This window comes from Eretmochelys imbricata, chromosome 3 (assembly GCF_965152235.1).
Source record: "Eretmochelys imbricata isolate rEreImb1 chromosome 3, rEreImb1.hap1, whole genome shotgun sequence".
Classification (NCBI taxonomy): Eukaryota; Metazoa; Chordata; order Testudines; family Cheloniidae; genus Eretmochelys; species Eretmochelys imbricata.
Genome location: NC_135574.1, coordinates 162,487,048 through 162,504,552, shown reverse-complemented (window position 1 = coordinate 162,504,552; position 17,505 = coordinate 162,487,048). Strand labels below are relative to the sequence as shown.

At 42.3% G+C, this 17,505-nt stretch overlaps 1 protein-coding gene across 1 annotated transcript in view; it reads left to right on the top strand.

Annotated features, from left to right (window-relative positions):
- Positions 1–12,515, top strand: part of RRP15 (ribosomal RNA processing 15 homolog) — a 44,130-nt gene extending 31,615 nt beyond the window's left edge. The window contains exon 5 of the mRNA XM_077813755.1: positions 12,034–12,515. Coding sequence (XP_077669881.1) covers positions 12,034–12,186 — 153 coding nt within the window. The 3' untranslated portion in view covers positions 12,187–12,515. The remainder of the gene's footprint in view (positions 1–12,033) is intronic.
- Positions 12,516–17,505: the final 4,990 nt, after the last annotated feature.

The following is a 17,505-nucleotide window of genomic DNA, read 5'->3' as shown; positions in this document are numbered from 1 at the left end:
TAGATGTTGGGAGCAGGAACTTGAAATTTAGCAGGGAAATTGTTGTCAGAGTCAGAAGTGCCTTTTATTATTTCCTTGGAAAACCATCCAGATTTATCCCAAGTTAAACGCATCTGAAAATCACCATTTGCACTTGTTCAATAGAGCTTATTCGAAGTTGGCTGCTAAAATCACTGAACGTTCTAGCCACATGGGGCATACACACCTGCCCCAGAGTTGGACTTCTGCGCAGGAACGGCAGCATCAGCTAGCCCTTTTTGCTTATGGGAAGGAGTGCTGGGCCAAGAGTCAAGAAGAGACAATGAATTTCTCGGGCTTGTCTACACTTAAAATGCTACAGCAGCACCACTTCGGTATAGACACTACCTATGCCGACGGGAGAGATTCTGTTGTCGGCAGAGGTAATCCACCTCTCTGAGAGGTGGTAGCTAAGTGGACGGAAGAATTCTTCCATCCATCTAGTGCTGTCTATTCGGGGATGCAGGTCGACTTAGGTATGCCATTCAGGGGTGTGGATTTTTCACACCCCAAGCGATGTTGTTATGCTGTCCTAATTTTCTAGTGTAGACCAGGCCGTAGTCTCGGATCTTCTACTTATTGGTGGTCATAATTCCGTGTACTTACATCTCTTCGTATTGAGCAAAGTCTCAGATCCCTATCTTGAAAGTCAGGTAGTTCTAATTCCTCCCATTTTACAGATGGGATGCCACACAAGGTCACTTTGAACAGAGCTTATAATAGTATATGATCTCCACTATAGCTACCCAAGCCTTATCCACTCAGCCGTACATGGCTTTTCAAAACAGGTGGCCTGAATTTATATGCTTAGGTGTGCTGTCATTAATTGCTAGACCCATTCTCTGGAGCCAGGAGTGGATCCCAGTATTTGATTTCCAGCATTCTACTGCTATCTAGCAAAATGTGTCATGTTCCCCTCAAGTGACTGGTCCATACAGAGGTTAACACCCTACTGCTGCTTCAGACACTCCTTTTACCTGAAGTGGAAGGGGTTTTTTACTGTAATGTAAAGGTCCTGGGTTCCAACTCTAATACTGAAAGACCCAGAAAGGGGTTCAGTGTGGTTCCATATAAGGGTATTTCCTCAGTTTTCTGGTTTTGGTTTGGGTTTTTTTTGTTAAACCTTAAAATAACCAAAACCAAATCTGTATTTAAAGGAATATTGCAACTGCAAAGTCGAGCACTCAGAAATAAGGAAACATGAGTATTAAGGTTGCCTCTGAAACCTCAATTTTACCAGCTTGTGCATAAGCATTATGATAGTCTTGAATTACATGATCTTTACTTGTTCCAGTGGGATGCCTGCCTCATTCAATGCACAATCTGGACAGTGAATGAGGCAGAGGGTTGTAAGAAAAGAACAGTGTTTTTCTGTGGTAAAGGCAATGTGATTTCTGATTCTACCACATACTTTCTATGTGATGTTGCACAAGACTGTCGTGCATTGGTACAAGTTAAGATTGCATAGACAACCATAGTACTGATGTTGCCTAACTTTAGCGTGCTTGACTTTGCAACCTTCATTTTCTTAAAACATAGGCCCTTCTTTGTATGTATTAAGCAACATGGCACAGGTAGTGTCCGTGCAGACTTTCCCACACTGCACTGTTGATGTCCCTCCTTCCTATCCAGGAGCAGTTCCTCTGAGGGGATAAAAGAGAAATTCCAGTCTCCTTCGCCATTCAAAATTTTGCCTGTCTTAGACTGCCAGCAGGGTGCCAGTCATGATGGTGGTTACTGTGGAGTGTGTATGTAAATACCAATTAACCAGGAAAGCTTTGCCACAGTGAAATACTATTTAAATAATAAATGCTAGTTATTGGTTGTGTTTCTAGTTTTATTGCCAAGTAGAAAATAATTTGCAAGCTTCTCTCCAGCACTCCTATTCTACCAGGACCCCAGACAACACAAGACTGTGGTCAAGACGGTTAATTCAAGTAGTGGATGCAGAAAGGTCAAACGTATCAAATGACTTTTGTCAATTACATTTCACAGTTCTTTCATGGCAATCAGTGCCTCCTATGTTTCAAGCTTTCAGACTGCTGTCTTGAGCTTAATGGGTGCAATTGGAGATGTAGTTTGAATTAATTATGCTTTAAGAAAAAAATGTAAAAAAAAAAAAAAAATTACTCTAGACATAAAGCTGTTGCTTAAAAATATTTACATTAGAAATTCCTTCCTTGCGGTACAAGTAAACACTTATTATAGGTGAAAGGTAATGCAAGAGTGAGGTCAGTGCAGTGTCTGGTAGTTCATCTATGAGTATAAAGTGAAGGCAAGGGAAACCCAGTATGTTGGTTATAATTGCCAGGCTTGCAAAATCCCTGCAAACTTCTGCTAATGTTCTACACTTCCAGACAAGGGTGTCAATGTACTTTACACCAGGGTTGGGGAAATATTGCTCAGGCATGCAGGAGTGAAATCAGGAAGGCCAAATCACGCTTGGAGTTGCAGCTAGAAAGAGAAGTTAAGAGTAACAAGAAGGGTTTCTTCAGGTACGTTAGCAACAAGAAAAAAGTCAAGGAAAGTGTGGGGCCCTTACTGAATGAAGGAGGCAACCTAGTGACAGAGGATGTGGAAAAAGCTAATGTACTCAATGCTTTTTTTGCCTCTGTCTTCACGAACAAGGTCAGCTCCCAGGCTACTGCACTGGGCAGCACAGCATGGGGAGGAGGTGACCAGCCCTCCGTGGAGAAAGAAGTGGTTTGGGACTGTTTAGAAAAGCTGGACGAGCACAAGTCCCTGGGCCGGATACGCTGCATCCGAGAGTGCTAAACGAGTTGGCGGATGTGGACGTGGTATTCCTTGATTTTAGCAAAGCTTTTGACATGGTCTCCCACAGTATTCTTGCCAGCAAGTTAAAGAAGTATGGGCTGGATGAATGGACTGTAAGGTGGATAGAAAGGTGGCTAGATTGTCGGGCTCAACGGGTAGTGATCCATGGCTCCATGTCTAGTTGGCAGCCGGTATCAAGTGGAGTGCCCCAGGGGTTGGTCCTCAGGCCAGTTTTGTTCAATATCTTCATTAAAGATCTGGAGGATGGTGTGGATTGCACCCTCAGCAAGTTTGCAGATGACACTAAACTGGGAGGAGAGGTAGATACGCTGGAGGGTAGGAATAGGATACAGAGGGACCTAGACAAATTAGAGGATTGGTCCAAAAGAAATCTGATGAGGTTCAACAAGGACAAGTGCAGAGTCCTGCACTTAGGACGGAAGAATCCCAAGCATCGCTACAGACTAGGGACCGAATGGCTAGGCAGCAGTTCTGCAGAAAAGGACCTGGGGTTACAGTGGACGAGAAGCTGGATATGAGTCAACAGTGTGCAGTTGTTGCCAAGAAGGCCAATGGCATTTTGGGATGTATAGGTAGGGGCATTGCCAGCAGATAGAGGGACGTGATTGTTCCCATCTATTCGACATTGGTGAGGCCTCATCTGGAGTATTGTGTCCAGTTTTGGGCCCCACACGACAAGAAGGATGTGAAAAAATTGGAAAACATCCAGCGGAGGGCAACAAAAATGATTAGGGGACTGGAACACATGATTTATGAGGAGAGGCTGAGGGAACTGGGATTATTTAGTCTGCGGAAGAGAAGAATGAGGGGGGATTTGATAGCTGCTTTCAACTACCTGAAAGGGGGTTCCAAAGAGGATGGCTCTAGACTGTTCTCAGTGGTAGCAGATGACAGAATGAGGAGTAATGGTCTCAAGTTGCAGTGGGGGAGGATTAGGTTGGATATTAGGAAAAGCTTTTTCACTAGGGGGGTGGTGAGTGCATTACCTAGGGAGGTGGTGGAATCTCCTTCTTTAGAAGTTTTTAAGGTCAGGCTTGACAAAGCCCTGGCTGGGATGATTTAGTTGAGGATTGGTTCTGCTTTGAGCAGGGGGTTGGACTAGATGACCTCCTGAGCTGCCTTCCAACCCTGATATTCTATGATTCTATGAACCCTTTTTGTGTCACGGGCCATTGACGCACAGAAAAAATCAATGGTAGGCCGCGCACGTTCAGCTCACCTGCCGGGGGGGTGCAGAGGCTCGGGGCTTCTGGCGAGCTGGCACTCATGGCTCCAACCCTGCGGGTGGGAAGCCCCAAGCCTCTGCGCACACACACCCCCTCCCCCATGGGGCTGGAGCCATGAGCACCAGCTCGCCCCACCGCCGGGGGGAAGCCTCAAGCCTCTGCACCCCCCCACGGGCTGTAGGTTGCCCACCCCTGCTTTACACACACAGCCTCACAACTTCCCTGTGAGATAGGTTATTGTTTTCGCAGATGGGGACACTGAGGCAGATAGAAGTTAAGTGACTTATCAAAAGTTTCAATATGAGTTAGTGGAAGAGCAGGGAGTAGAACCAATGTTCTTACTCTGTCATGGGTTCTCACTACAGGAGTTCACTCCCACCAAGAACTATACTTTTGCTGATGTTGTCTCATCCTACAAGGTTTAGAATCTTTCCTTTCTTTCTCCTTTAAAAATACTGTCAGTTGAATGGCCGTGTTTTCCTCATTCACTTAAACTTTGTTTCTGGCACACTAGTTATTCTAATCGTGTTTTCCAAGAGAGAGTTACATAACACGAATTGGTACAAGCAATAAAAATAATGGCTAAAAACAGAGAGGGACGCTCAGTTCTAAATTCCAAAATTACTTCATCACAAATATACAGATTCCAGCTGTGGTGGCATGGGGGCTTCACAGAGCTGGTTACTGCACTGGCCCCAAGACACCCACAAAAATTAAAAGGAGTACTTGTGGCACCTTAGAGACTAACCAATTTATTTGAGCATGAGCTTTCGTGAGCTACAGCTCACTTCATCAGATGCATACCGTGGAAACTGCAGCAGACTTTATATATACACAGAGAATATGAAACAATACCTCCTCCCACCCCACTGTCCTGCTGGTAATAGCTGATGATAGGAACACTATCCCCGATAATGTCACGGCTAACCTGGTGGCTGAACTTTGTGACTTTGTCCTTACCCATAACTATTTCACATTTGGGGACAATGTATACCTTCAGATCAGCGGCACTGCTATGGGTACCCGCATGGCCCCACAGTATGCCAACATTTTTATGGCTGATTTAGAACAACGCTTCCTCAGCTCTCGTCCCCTAAAGCCCCTACTCTACTTGCGCTATATTGATGACATCTTCATCATCTGGACCCATGGAAAAGAAGCCCTTGAGGAATTCCACCATGATTTCAACAATTTCCATCCCACCACCAACCTCAGCCTGGTCCAGTCCACACAAGAGATCCACTTCCTGGACACTACAGTGCTAATAAACAATGGTCACATAAACACCACCCTATACCGGAAACCTACTGACCGCTATTCCTACCTGCATGCCTCCAGCTTTCACCCTGACCACACCACACGATCCATCATCTACAGCCAAGCTCTGCGATACAACCGCATTTGCTCCAACCCCTCAGACAGAGACAAACACCTACAAGATCTCTGTCAAGCTTTCTTACAACTACAATACCCACCTGCGGAAGTAAAGAAACAGATTGATAGAGCCAGAAGAGTTCCCAGAAGTTACCTACTACAGGACAGGCCTAACAAAGAAAATAACAGAACGCCACTAGCCGTCACCTTCAGCCCCCAACTAAAACCCCTCCAACGCATTATTAAGGATCTACAACCTATCCTAAAGGATGACCCAACACTCTCACAAATCTTGGGAGACAGGCCAGTCCTTGCCTACAGACAGCCCCGCAACCTGAAGCAAATACTCACCAACAACCACATACCACACAACAGAACCACTAACCCAGGAACTTATCCTTGCAACAAAGCCCGTTGCCAATTGTGCCCACATATCTATTCAGGGGACACCATCACAGGGCCTAATAACATCAGCCACACTATCAGAGGCTCGTTCACCTGCACATCCACCAATGTGATTTATGCCATCATGTGCCAGCAATGCCCCTCTGCCATGTACATTGGTCAAACTGGACAGTCTCTACGTAAAAGAATAAATGGACACAAATCAGATGTCAAGAATTATAACATTCATAAACCAGTTGGAGAACACTTCAATCTCTCTGGTCACGCAATCACAGACATGAAGGTCGCTATCTTAAAACAAAAAAACTTCAAATCCAGACTCCAGCGAGAAACTGCTGAATTGGAATTCATTTGCAAATTGGATACTATTAATTTAGGCTTAAATAGAGACTGGGAGTGGCTAAGTCATTATGCAAGGTAGCCTATTTCCTCTTGTTTTTTCCTACCCCCCCCCCCCCCCCCAGATGTTCTGGTTTAACTTGGATTTAAACTTGGAGAATGGTCAGTTTGGATGAGCTATTACCAGCAGGAGAGTGAGTTTGTGTGTGTATGGGGGTGGGTTTTTGGAGGGGGGGTGAGGGAGTGAGAGAACCTGGATTTGTGCAGGAAATGGCCTAACTTCATTATCATGCACATTGTGTAAAGAGTTGTCACTTTGGATGGGCTATCACCAGCAGGAGAGTGAATTTGTGTGGGGGGGTGGAGGTGAGAAAACCTGGATTTGTGCTGGAAATGGCCTAACCTGAAGATTACTTTAGATAAGCTATTACCAGCAGGACAGTGGGGTGGGAGGAGGTATTGTTTCATATTCTCTGTGTATATATAAAGTCTGCTGCAGTTTCCACGGTATGCATCTGATGAAGTGAGCTGTAGCTCACGAAAGCTCATGCTCAAATAAATTGGTTAGTCTCTAAGGTGCCACAAGTACTCCTTTTCTTTTTGCGAATACAGACTAACACGGCTGTTACTCTGAAACCACAAAAATTAGATGCCAAGGCCATATTGCTGTGTTGTACTGTACAGAGTGACATCCATTAATGATTATGTCCTCCTATTGGACCGTTTTACTCATTTTTCAAGACTTGGCTGGCAAGATTCAGCTCACTGTGTGTGAGTCTTAGCTCAGGTGATTGGCACTCATGGCTGGTTCACGCTGGGAACTTGCGTCCACATGGCTGCGTCCCTCGGGGGGGCGGGGGGGTACCACACCCCCTGAGAGATGTGTATATGGTGCCCTAACTCCAGATGTTAACAGTGCTGGGTCGACAGAAGAATTCTTCCATCAACCTAGCTATTGCCTTTTGGGGCGGTGGTTTAACTACGCTGGTGGGAGAACCCTTCCTGTTGGCCTAGGTAGCGTCTACACCAGGGATCGGCAACCTTTGGCGTGTAGCCCACCAGGGTAAGCCCGCTGGCGGGCCGGGCTGGTTTGTTTACGTGCCACATCCTCAGGTTCGGCCGATCGCCGCTCCCACTGGCCGCGGTTCACCACTCCAGGCCAATGGGGGCTGCGGGAAGTGGCGCAGGCCAAGGGGTGTGCTGGGCGTTGCTTCCCGCAGCCCCCATTGGCCTGGAGCGGCGAACCATGGCCAGTGGGAGCCGCGATCAGCCAAACCTGCAGATGCGGCAGGTAAACAAACCGGCCCGCCAGGGGGCTTACCTATTGCCCCCTTACCAAAGGTTGCCAATCCCTGGTCTACGCTGAAGCGCAACAGTGACCCAGCTGCTGCATTGCAGCTGTGCTGTTGTAGCAGTTTGTGTGGGCATTCCCTCAGAGTTAGCCTAGCCCAGGTGGAGCATCCTCTCTGCAAAGCAGACCCGTGTGGTTGTATCCACACAAATAGTGTGCTTATGCATGAGAGGCTCTTGGAAAGATGTGGAGGGGGTTGGCTGTCTTTTAGTGTTTTGCAAGTGACCGTAAGCACAGCTGCTGTCTTGGTACAAAAACATATCTGGTTTTGGGAACAGAATAGGGTTAGTCTGGGTGCTCTGGTGAGATAGAGGTCATCCCAGAGCAGTAAGAACGGCTGACTTAGCATGTGTCCAGTCTGGTGTTGGCTGCCCAGATGTATTGTTCTCAATGCTTCAAGCCAGTGTGAACATTTATTTTTTTTGCATGTCCGATATCTTTTATAATGTGCCCGTGTTGTGCAAGCAACCAAGTTTCCAAGAGATGCTGTGGATTAGATTGCTGTTATCAATTAACCCATGCAATACTTCTGAATATTATCGGTGAAAATATAAGAAGCCATCTATGAAATGTTCTCCAGCCTCTTCCATCTTTTAAAGTGATAGATGGAATTAGCCATCAGGCCCCTGTTGAAACTGTGGAATAAAACAAAATAACTTGAACATCACTAGGAAACAGCGAGTCTTCAAACATTATATATACACGTTGTTCTAGTCTCCTGAATGTCATAACCTGTTTGAAGAACAGTTTGCTCTACACATGTGAAGCCCATGGCACTTTACTCTTGCCTTCCCAAAACAGTCCTTTTGTGTAGCACTACACGCTAATGTTTACACACGTTTTTGTTTTCATTTGGGGATGTTCAGAAGGGACTTCAATACTGTAATAAAATCTGGAAGATGTGGACAAACAGCTGAGTGAAAGCTCAAAGCAATCATGTGGAATGAAAGCTGGTTTACTTGGCAAGTGCCAAGAATCAGTTTGTTTTTACTTAGATGAAACTAGATTATGGTATTTAAAACCCTAGGACATGAACATTCTTACATAGATAAAGCACGTGGTGAAATTAAACATGAACTAACTGCTAATTAGATGCACAGATTTACTGCACATTTTCCTAGGACTTCATTTTGTTTGTGTGATATTACAACACCAAATAGGTCAGTTTTGTATTTTCTTCCGTCCTAATTCATTGACCCCTTTGCTTTTTCCGTTCTGCAGTAGAAGTGCCGCACTGTTAAGTGGGATGAACATGGGTTTTCTCCTTGTGGTAATATATTTAAAACTGATAAACCACCTGAAAGTAAATGCTCATCTTCCAGATTGAGACCTGATGCTGCTTTCTAATGCTTTAGTTAATGCTTGCACAGGTCTCTAATCCAACTTTACATGTAATTCATTTACACAAGAGATGGTCGCTTTACTGAAGTTCAACATCTGGTTTTTGCTGAAGTCCTGTTTTCCAGGTGTTGCTGTTCAGTTGGCTGAGCCAAAAGGAGGCCCACTGGCTTACTGAAGGTCAGATGATACTGGCTTTGAATCCGTGGCTGCTTTCCTGGTTCCTAGCCCTTTGCTCTAATCCCCTAGAACTCACTGCTGCTGCCTCTTGTCCTTTATCTTTTTAAACGCACCATGTGGATTAAAATGTAGTGATCTTTTTCTGTTGCATTTTTCTTTAGCAAAAGCAGCTTATTGGAAAAACAAGCTGGATTTTTTCAATTGAGTATTTAGAGTTTTACTTCAGTGTTATATCCAGACTGTGGTGATTATTGGGTTTAGCAAAGAAGGGTTTGTGAGTGTTTTCTTTCATCATTTTAGCCTCTCTTCCCTGACAGGGTAGATGATGAGATATAAAACAGCTGGGGCCCAGTCAAGTCCCATTATCTCAGCAACAATTTTCTTTTTAAACTGTTCTTGTGCATTCTGGCTATCCGCCAAAGGGAACGCCACTCTGTCTTCTGGGCAGAGCTCTTCTCCAAGCAGCCGTAGAGGAGCCCACCCTGCATGCAGACCAAAGAGACTCCTGGTTTGGCTACTAGAGACTTTTATTACCCAGAGTTCATTGATGTTTGTAGCCTTGAAAAAACATTTGCGAAATATCCACATTAGCCTTTACCAACATGTTAACTGTTTTTGAGTTAATTGGAAATCATTAAGGCAAGGTGAAAAAGTCTAATGTAGACAAACGCTGCAGTAGGTGGACGTCAGGCTTCGTGTGCACACAGTTTTTGTACTAGTTTAATTGTTAAGAGGATGATTCTTTTACTGATCTAGTTATACCAGTAAAATCCTTAGTTGTGCTGGGATAAAGGGGCCTATTCCCCTTCCCATATGGGAAAAATATATACCGATAACTGAGCCCATGCTGTGGGGGAAGCAGGTGTTACCGGTTCCATACTGCAGTGCAACTTCTGCGTGGAGCCAAGCCCCCTGTGGAGTTAATCAAGTTCTCTGGAGGCCATTTGGTGGAATCTGAGACACTGCTGTTGGAGAAGAGGGTGTTGCTGATTCCGTGGTGGCTGGAGATGGGAGAACTACTCCTTGGAACAGGAAGTGGCGGAAGTAGCTGTAAAGGCCAGGCAACCGGTAAGAAGTCTAAGCAGCAGCTGCAGAGAGTACTTTTTTCAGGATTGGGCTTTTGGGAACTCTTTTGAGAAGGATGTAAAAGAATAAAATAACCAACCCTATGAGAGGCATCATTTTAACACAAGTGCAGGACAAGTTGTAATTCTAGATGAAAAAAGAAAAGGAGTACTTGTGGCACCTTAGAGACTAACCAATTTATCTGAGCATAAGCTTTCGTGAGCGACAGCTCACTTCATCCGATAAAGTTTATCGGATGAAGTGAAGTGAACTGTAGCTTACGAAAGCTTATGCTCAAATAAATTGGTTAGTCTCTAAGGTGCCACAAGTACTCCTTTTCTTTTTGCGAATACAGACTAACACGACTGCTACTCTGAATTCTAGATGAATGCTTCTGTTTTTTGACAGCCATTAGCTTAAAGATCTCGCTCTTTATGGAAACACAGGTCTGGCCCAGAACTTGTATTCATTATGCAGATTTCTTGCTAGTCTTTTTATATGTTTGCTCTTTACTAATTGACCTGAGTTTTCCAGTCTCTTTTTTTCCCAGGGCACTAAATCCTTATAATCTCTCCCTGAGATCACATGAAAGTAGGCTTACACATATTGCGTTCTGTACTCTTTAATGTATAGCATCTAGAAATGCACTAGAACAAGGAAAGGCATGCGTAAATGTGAAGAGACTGACTATGTGCAGTAGGCAGAGCAACAACCGTCAAGGTGTTTATCTCATAGTATTCTCATTTCAATTAATTCCTTGTGACAAGATTCATTTAATAAGATAGCATTAATCCTGACATATCCCAAAGCACGTTACACCAAAGTTATGTGTGCGCGCTGTACACATCATATAGCATCACGAAAGTGTAAGTGCTTCTGGGGTGACAGTTTACGAGTCAGTGATAGCAATGCAGGGGGAGAGGATACTTTTGGCCAGGAACAGCAGGGAAAACCCCTACTTTTTCTGTTTGTCTATACAGTTTCATCTCAAAAACCCTTCAGTGGTAAACTGCATGTTACTTCATTCATCTGCCTTCCAAAGGTGAAGCAGATATTGAGCCATGTTGTTCCTTGGAATATTTCACACCGGAGGCTTAGATCACTAAACTACCACTCTAGGACATGGAACAGTTTTGAGTGTTTATCTTCAATAATATAATATAGGTAAAATTCGTATAAACTGTATTGCTTAAATTATTTCCACAGGGTGGTGCTGTTGCACTGTCTGTGTTTTACCACGTAATCTTTGGAGATCTGCTGCCTCGCAATACATTAAATGATAAGCTAACCAAAGCTCTTTGTCACCCTTCTTTTTATTAACCCCCTGAGCCTTTAAATATTGCCTTAGTTAAACCATTTTCATGCAGAAGCAAATTTGGAATCAAGGTACTGTTGGCTTGCTGACCATAGATCAAATTTCCATTTCTTTTGGAAGCATCTTTGTACCATATGTAGGCCCAGGTAGTGAGGCAATAATAACCCACATAAAGGGGATTTGGTTCACAAATCACAAAATATGTTAAATGTTAAATTTGTTTTTTACAAAGCCTTTATTAAATCCATATTTGTATTGCAGAAATGTGCCAAAAATGTTCTAATGAAGCAGCACCTGGGGGTTAATAAATGATATCATGAGTCCATTTTGATTGCCAAAAATGATTTTACTAAAGGAAGCCATGCCCAGGGTTGACTGTGTTTAGTCCATGAAAAATAATTGTTTTGTTTCCATATTTCTTTTATTGCTTTGTCAAGTTTTTTATAATTCGCTTGCATGCTTGTTTGCACTGAAAGCAAATGAAGTCAGCCCTCAGTTTGTCTGTGTTTTTTCATGCATTGTAAAAGTGGGTTTTGGGAGGAGGAGGGGGTATTGTGGAGGCTCAGAATCCTCCACACTGCCTGATTTCCACATTCACTTTTCTGTTTTTGTTTTATCCTATTCAGGGTGAAGTGAAATCTGATGAAGAGCCAGCATGGAACATACTCCGTGACGATTTCATGATGGGAGCGTCTATGAAAGACTGGGATAAAGAGAGTGACAGGGAAAGCAACATTGGACAAGATGATGGACTAAGGCAGGATAGTGAAAGTGACTGATGGATGAAATAAAAGAATATTCAAGATAAAATGTTAGTTTACTTGAATAAAAAGCGCTACATTCTGTGAATGCACAGCTTTTGGGGACTGTAGAGATGCCTATTTTAAGGAAAGCAAAGACTTTCTTAGATTTGGGTGTGGCTTCTTTCCTCATTAGCTTCAAACTTTTATTTACCAAAACTTCACTCCCTATACTGAAATCCTGAAATATTTTCCAAAACATGTATAATTTTCAACATCTTTCCAAAACATTTTGTACAGTCAAAATAGTGGCACCTGCCCAATGAAAGATATGTTTTGCCAAGGTCATTAAAAGTGAATACATTGGTCATGGCTATTGACGTATTATTGTGCCTGCATTTCCAAAGCTAGGTTGCACCTTGAAAAGGTGTTAGCAATTTGCAGTAGAAATGGCTTACAATAAACACAGAAATTCCATCACCTTGTAAAGTTATTGGTCTCTTGTAGAGTCTGCAGTCCTTTGGCCAAGAAAGATTTTGTAGATAATAAAGAAAAGTTATGTTATGTTATATGACTAATGTCATAGTACTGGTCTCTGAGCATTAATTTGGTGGGAGACAATGGACACTTAATTTAAAAAAAGAAACTGTGCCTTATGACTGATGTCATCTCTTTATATTTTCTTTTTTTTTTTTTCTTTGCAGGTCTTAAGTTAATTGCAGTACAAGACTGGTAGGAGATGAAAGGTGCTCTTGCGGGTTTTTTATTTATTGTTTAAAAAAAAAACAAAAAAAAAACAACAAAACTTCAGGGGTGATGTTGAGATTCAGATATTCCACATTCAGAAAGGAACTTCACCTGTGAGGTCCATGGCATAATTGCTATGACAACTGTACAGCTTGATTGATTAATGGTTTTATAAAGCGCTGTCTGTACATGATGTTGAATTGTGTCAAGGAAGGGTCACTGCTCTGAATTGCTTTTAGTATGAAGGTCAGATTCTCAGTTGGAGTGGATGTGTCGCTCTGTTACTAATTTACCCCAGTTGGTAATCCGTTCCTTAAAGTACAATGGGTACAATACATATACATGTAAAGAAGGGATAGTTGTGTGGATAAGGAAGAAAAGTAATTCAGGCGACTGAATTCTGTCGCCCCACCCCACCCATCCATAGGCTTGCTGTGAGAGCTTGTGTAGGTCAGTCCCTCAGTTCCCCAATTGTAAAATGAGGATAATATTTCATGGGTTTTAAGGCATAATTCATTGATATTTTTAAACCACTTTGAGATGATCTGGAAGCTTTTACAAAACTGCCAAGTATTCTTGAGTCTGCTGATTTCTCATGCACCGAACTATCTTTGCATCTTATTATATGCAGGGCACTAAGGAGTGCCTTCACTAATTTAAAAAAAATACTCTTAAGTATTCCCTTATTCGGCATCTAAGTGAAAATATAAAGGACATCATTGATGTAGTAGAGACAAACTATAAATGTTAAATTGGATTTAAATTTCTTAAATAATATGAGTGGAGGGATTTGTATATATTATACCATGTAAATATAATATACATATATAATTCATAAAACCAGCCCCTAACAACTGGCAATAGTTCTGTTATACTGTAGCCTGTTAACGCATCTGTTATATATTGTAGCATAACTCTTTGAGGAGAACTCGAAGCTAACAGCAGAAATGTTTACGTTTTCAAACTGGTTTGAGTGTTAAGTGTATTAGATATCTAAGGCGACATTAGCTTGTGGCCTCATGATTATTATCACAAATGAAGGTATGTACCCAAAATATAAAGTGGCAAAACCACAAAAGTTTGATGTACATTTATCCCAACTTCTGAGGATTTGACATCTGTATAGTTATTAAATTAGTAGAATTGGCATCTCATTTATGCATTAATGTAAACAAATATTTTTTAAATAAGATAATATAGTTCAAATCTTATAAAGTACCATTATAGTTTCATATCACATTTCTTGGTTTCTGCAGAGTTTAATTACTTTGAGTAAAACCTCCATGGGCAGCCTTAAATCTATAACTTTACTGAACAAAGAGTTGATGATGCTGATTTAAATTTTCTCTGTGGTTTGTTCTTAAGGCCAGGTACTGACTTACATCCAACATCTAAGTCCTGTTTGAGATCAGCAGTATTTGGCTCTGACCAGTGGCTTACTGAGAACAACTACTTTAAAAAAGATGATTTTTTCCTACCAGAAAGTTGCTTGAGAAACTATAGTATATTTTGAAATGACTACATTTTATAAAATTATTTTTAGCAAACATTTCCATAATCTTTGTTTTCAGAACTTGTTTGTATGCACTTAGGTTTTTGCAGTAAAGTTATAAGTGACCAAAGCATTGAGTTGCCATTTATAAGTGTTTTTAAGAAAAACAGGGAGAGATTATACATCAAAGATAACGTCTTAAAAGCTATAATTTTAGATGGCACATTAGCAGCTGAGCGTTGTGTGTATAGGCCACATGTATTGCCTTTCAAAACCCTTAACGTACATAACTCTGAACTTTTTTATGTACTACTTCACAGACTGCCTAACCAACCCTCTCACCCTATAAAGCCTCCTTGCTTTTTCCTTTGGGTTGCATACAATATGCTGATGAATAATTAAAATCTAAATCTGAGCCATGGTTTTTTTAAATTAATCTTAAATAGGTGCTTTACTTGAACTGAAATCTGCAAAGCATCAGCACATCCATACGCTGTTTGAATTGCTACATTATTGACAGCATTATTGTCTAGCTTTCAGTGAAGTACGTATATGTGAACTTCAATCCTGCAACTTCGCTGGCCAATACATATTTTTGGGAAAAAAGTGTTTGGGGGACATGCAAATATTGTAATATTTCATCAAAAACAAATTTCCTTCTACCACTTCTTTCTCCATCCAAAGTAATTCTGAAACATATTTCAAGGCACAGAAATGGTCCACTTAGCTTAACCCAACTGCCTTCTACCTTCTCTGTACCCGAAACATTTCTGTGAACACAAATCCTGCCTTATAATTTGGTATTGTGGTTAAAGCCCAGCTGGAGATTTAAATGTGTAGTAAAAGTAGATTCCTATTGTATAGGAGCAACTCTGAGACTGATTTCCTTTCTCAAGAGGGCAAGGATGATCAGACCCGTGGGCTCAATAGATGCTCAACACCTCTGGAATAGTGTGGAAGAGACAGAGCTAGAACCCACGTCTGCTGACTCCCTGCCCTCCCTAGCAGTGCCCTCTTCCTCTACTATCGCAGAGAGAGCAGAACTTGGTTCTCCAGCTCAGTCTCCTGCTCCCATGAGTATCCAGGCTTCAGAAGAGCTGTGCTACTGCCTGACAGGAGAAGTTCATGATCCTACTTATCTTTATATGGTGTCTTTTTACATCCGCAGAAATAAAGACACCTAGGGCTGGTTCCAGATGTGCAAGGCACCAGGTAGGCTCCATAATATGCACATTGGAAAAGGATTCTTGGCTGCATGGATTGCAGAAAATAAATTTTCATTGCGGGGAGGAGCAGTTCACCTTAATTTGTTGGTTAATTTGGCCTTCATCTTCCGATCACCTTTCAGCTTCTCTTTCTGTGAGGAAAGGACCATCTTCCCCTAGCAGTGCTTCGGGTCTGCCCCGGTGGGAGAACTTTTGGTGGGCTGTTCTTGGGGTTTATAGAATATTCTGTACTAATTCTACTGGGGCGCGCACAGGCTCTGGGAACTTCCCTGCCATGGCTGCTTGAGTGGGGAGAGCTGCCTGCCTGCGGTGCCTCTCTCTGGCTGGTGATCTCTTGGTTCAGGCTGAGGAGCGTCTCCCTTCTGAAGTTGTATGCTCTGACCAAGATGAGCAGAGTGAACCAAGCATTCCCTTAGTAGGAAGCTGCTGATTGTGGGCCCTACTTGTTTTCTAGTGAAAAGGGGAGATTTTTTTTTTTTGAAAGAATGAAACTGTTCTGGGCAGGGTGATGCTCCTAGAACAGGCTGACCTGTGTAGCTGAATGACCTGCATGTCCCTTGAGCTATCTCTGCAGTCACCACCAGGGAGGAAGGCAGTAGCCATCTCACCTCTAGCTCTTTGCACAATAGTTAGAAGAAGGACAAACCCTTAACTCTTATTAAATTGGTCCTGGCATCCTTAACAACCAGACTGAGCAGTCATCAATTTTGCTTTCTTCCAGCCCGTGCAAACCGATCAATGACTTATCCAGGACTTGCTGCAAGGTGGAGGCAGGGGAAGGCTTGAAATGTCAGGGAGCCTTGAGATCTTGTTAAATTTTGATCATACTTGGAGCTAAAGCCAAATGAGGTTCACATTAAACACATAGACAATGAACAGATGCTTACAACCTTAGCCAGGGGTTTTGCATTCTGCAGTAGTTGGAAGGATTGTGAGGAATCCAAAAAGGCAGTTGAAAACCTGGTGACTTCACTCCCCTGCTTTCTGATGTACAGGGGAGATGCTTGAAGCAGAATGTTCTGAATAAGATAATAATACCACAGGGCAAATACTGTAATTAAAGATTACAGTTGGGGAATGAGGGGATATGGGCTAGCTTCCTTAGCTGTCTTACAACAGGCATTTGCTTTCCAAGGCAGTTGTTTCTTATCGCTCTTATCTTTGGGTACACATTGACTGAATAGAGCTTGACTCAAAATGCGTAGCTTCAACACTGAATAAAATACTTGCTTTTAGCCTCATGCAACATTTCAATCTTTAGAGTGAGTTCAGTCACCCTAACATGTATATAACTTGTGTGCTGCCAAATGCTTTAATAAGTTTAAAGGGGACCTTTTCAAAAGCTCCTAAGGGATTTAGCATCACACAACTTTCAATGGGATTCTAAATCTTTTAGGTGCTTTTGGAAATCTTCAGATAAATAAACAGTATTTCGTTATAGTATCATAGTTCATCCGTTCTAGTGAGCTGACCAATAGCCTCTTCCCTCACTCCAATGAATGGCGGAGATTCTCATGCACCCGCATGCAGATTTTCAGTAATAATCTCAAAGTTCTATTTTCAGCATTTCTATTGGTTGTAAGATTGCTAAATAGGTCTGCATCCTGCAAAAACTTACACCCGAGGGGTCTCATTCTGTAAATTGCATATATAAATCTTTGCAGGCTTACAGTCCTAATAACTTTAAAGGATATTAAGATTCCATTTATAAATGGTTAGTTAATACATGATGAATAGATGTTATAAGCATGTTACAAACAGGAGTAGTGTGTGTCATAGATGGTTACAAGCAAATCAGTAGAAGGTGTTGTCGATGGTTGTATACCATGGTTGTAAACAACATCTTGACTATCCGAATCCATAAAATGCATTAAAACATCTGTTAACCCATTA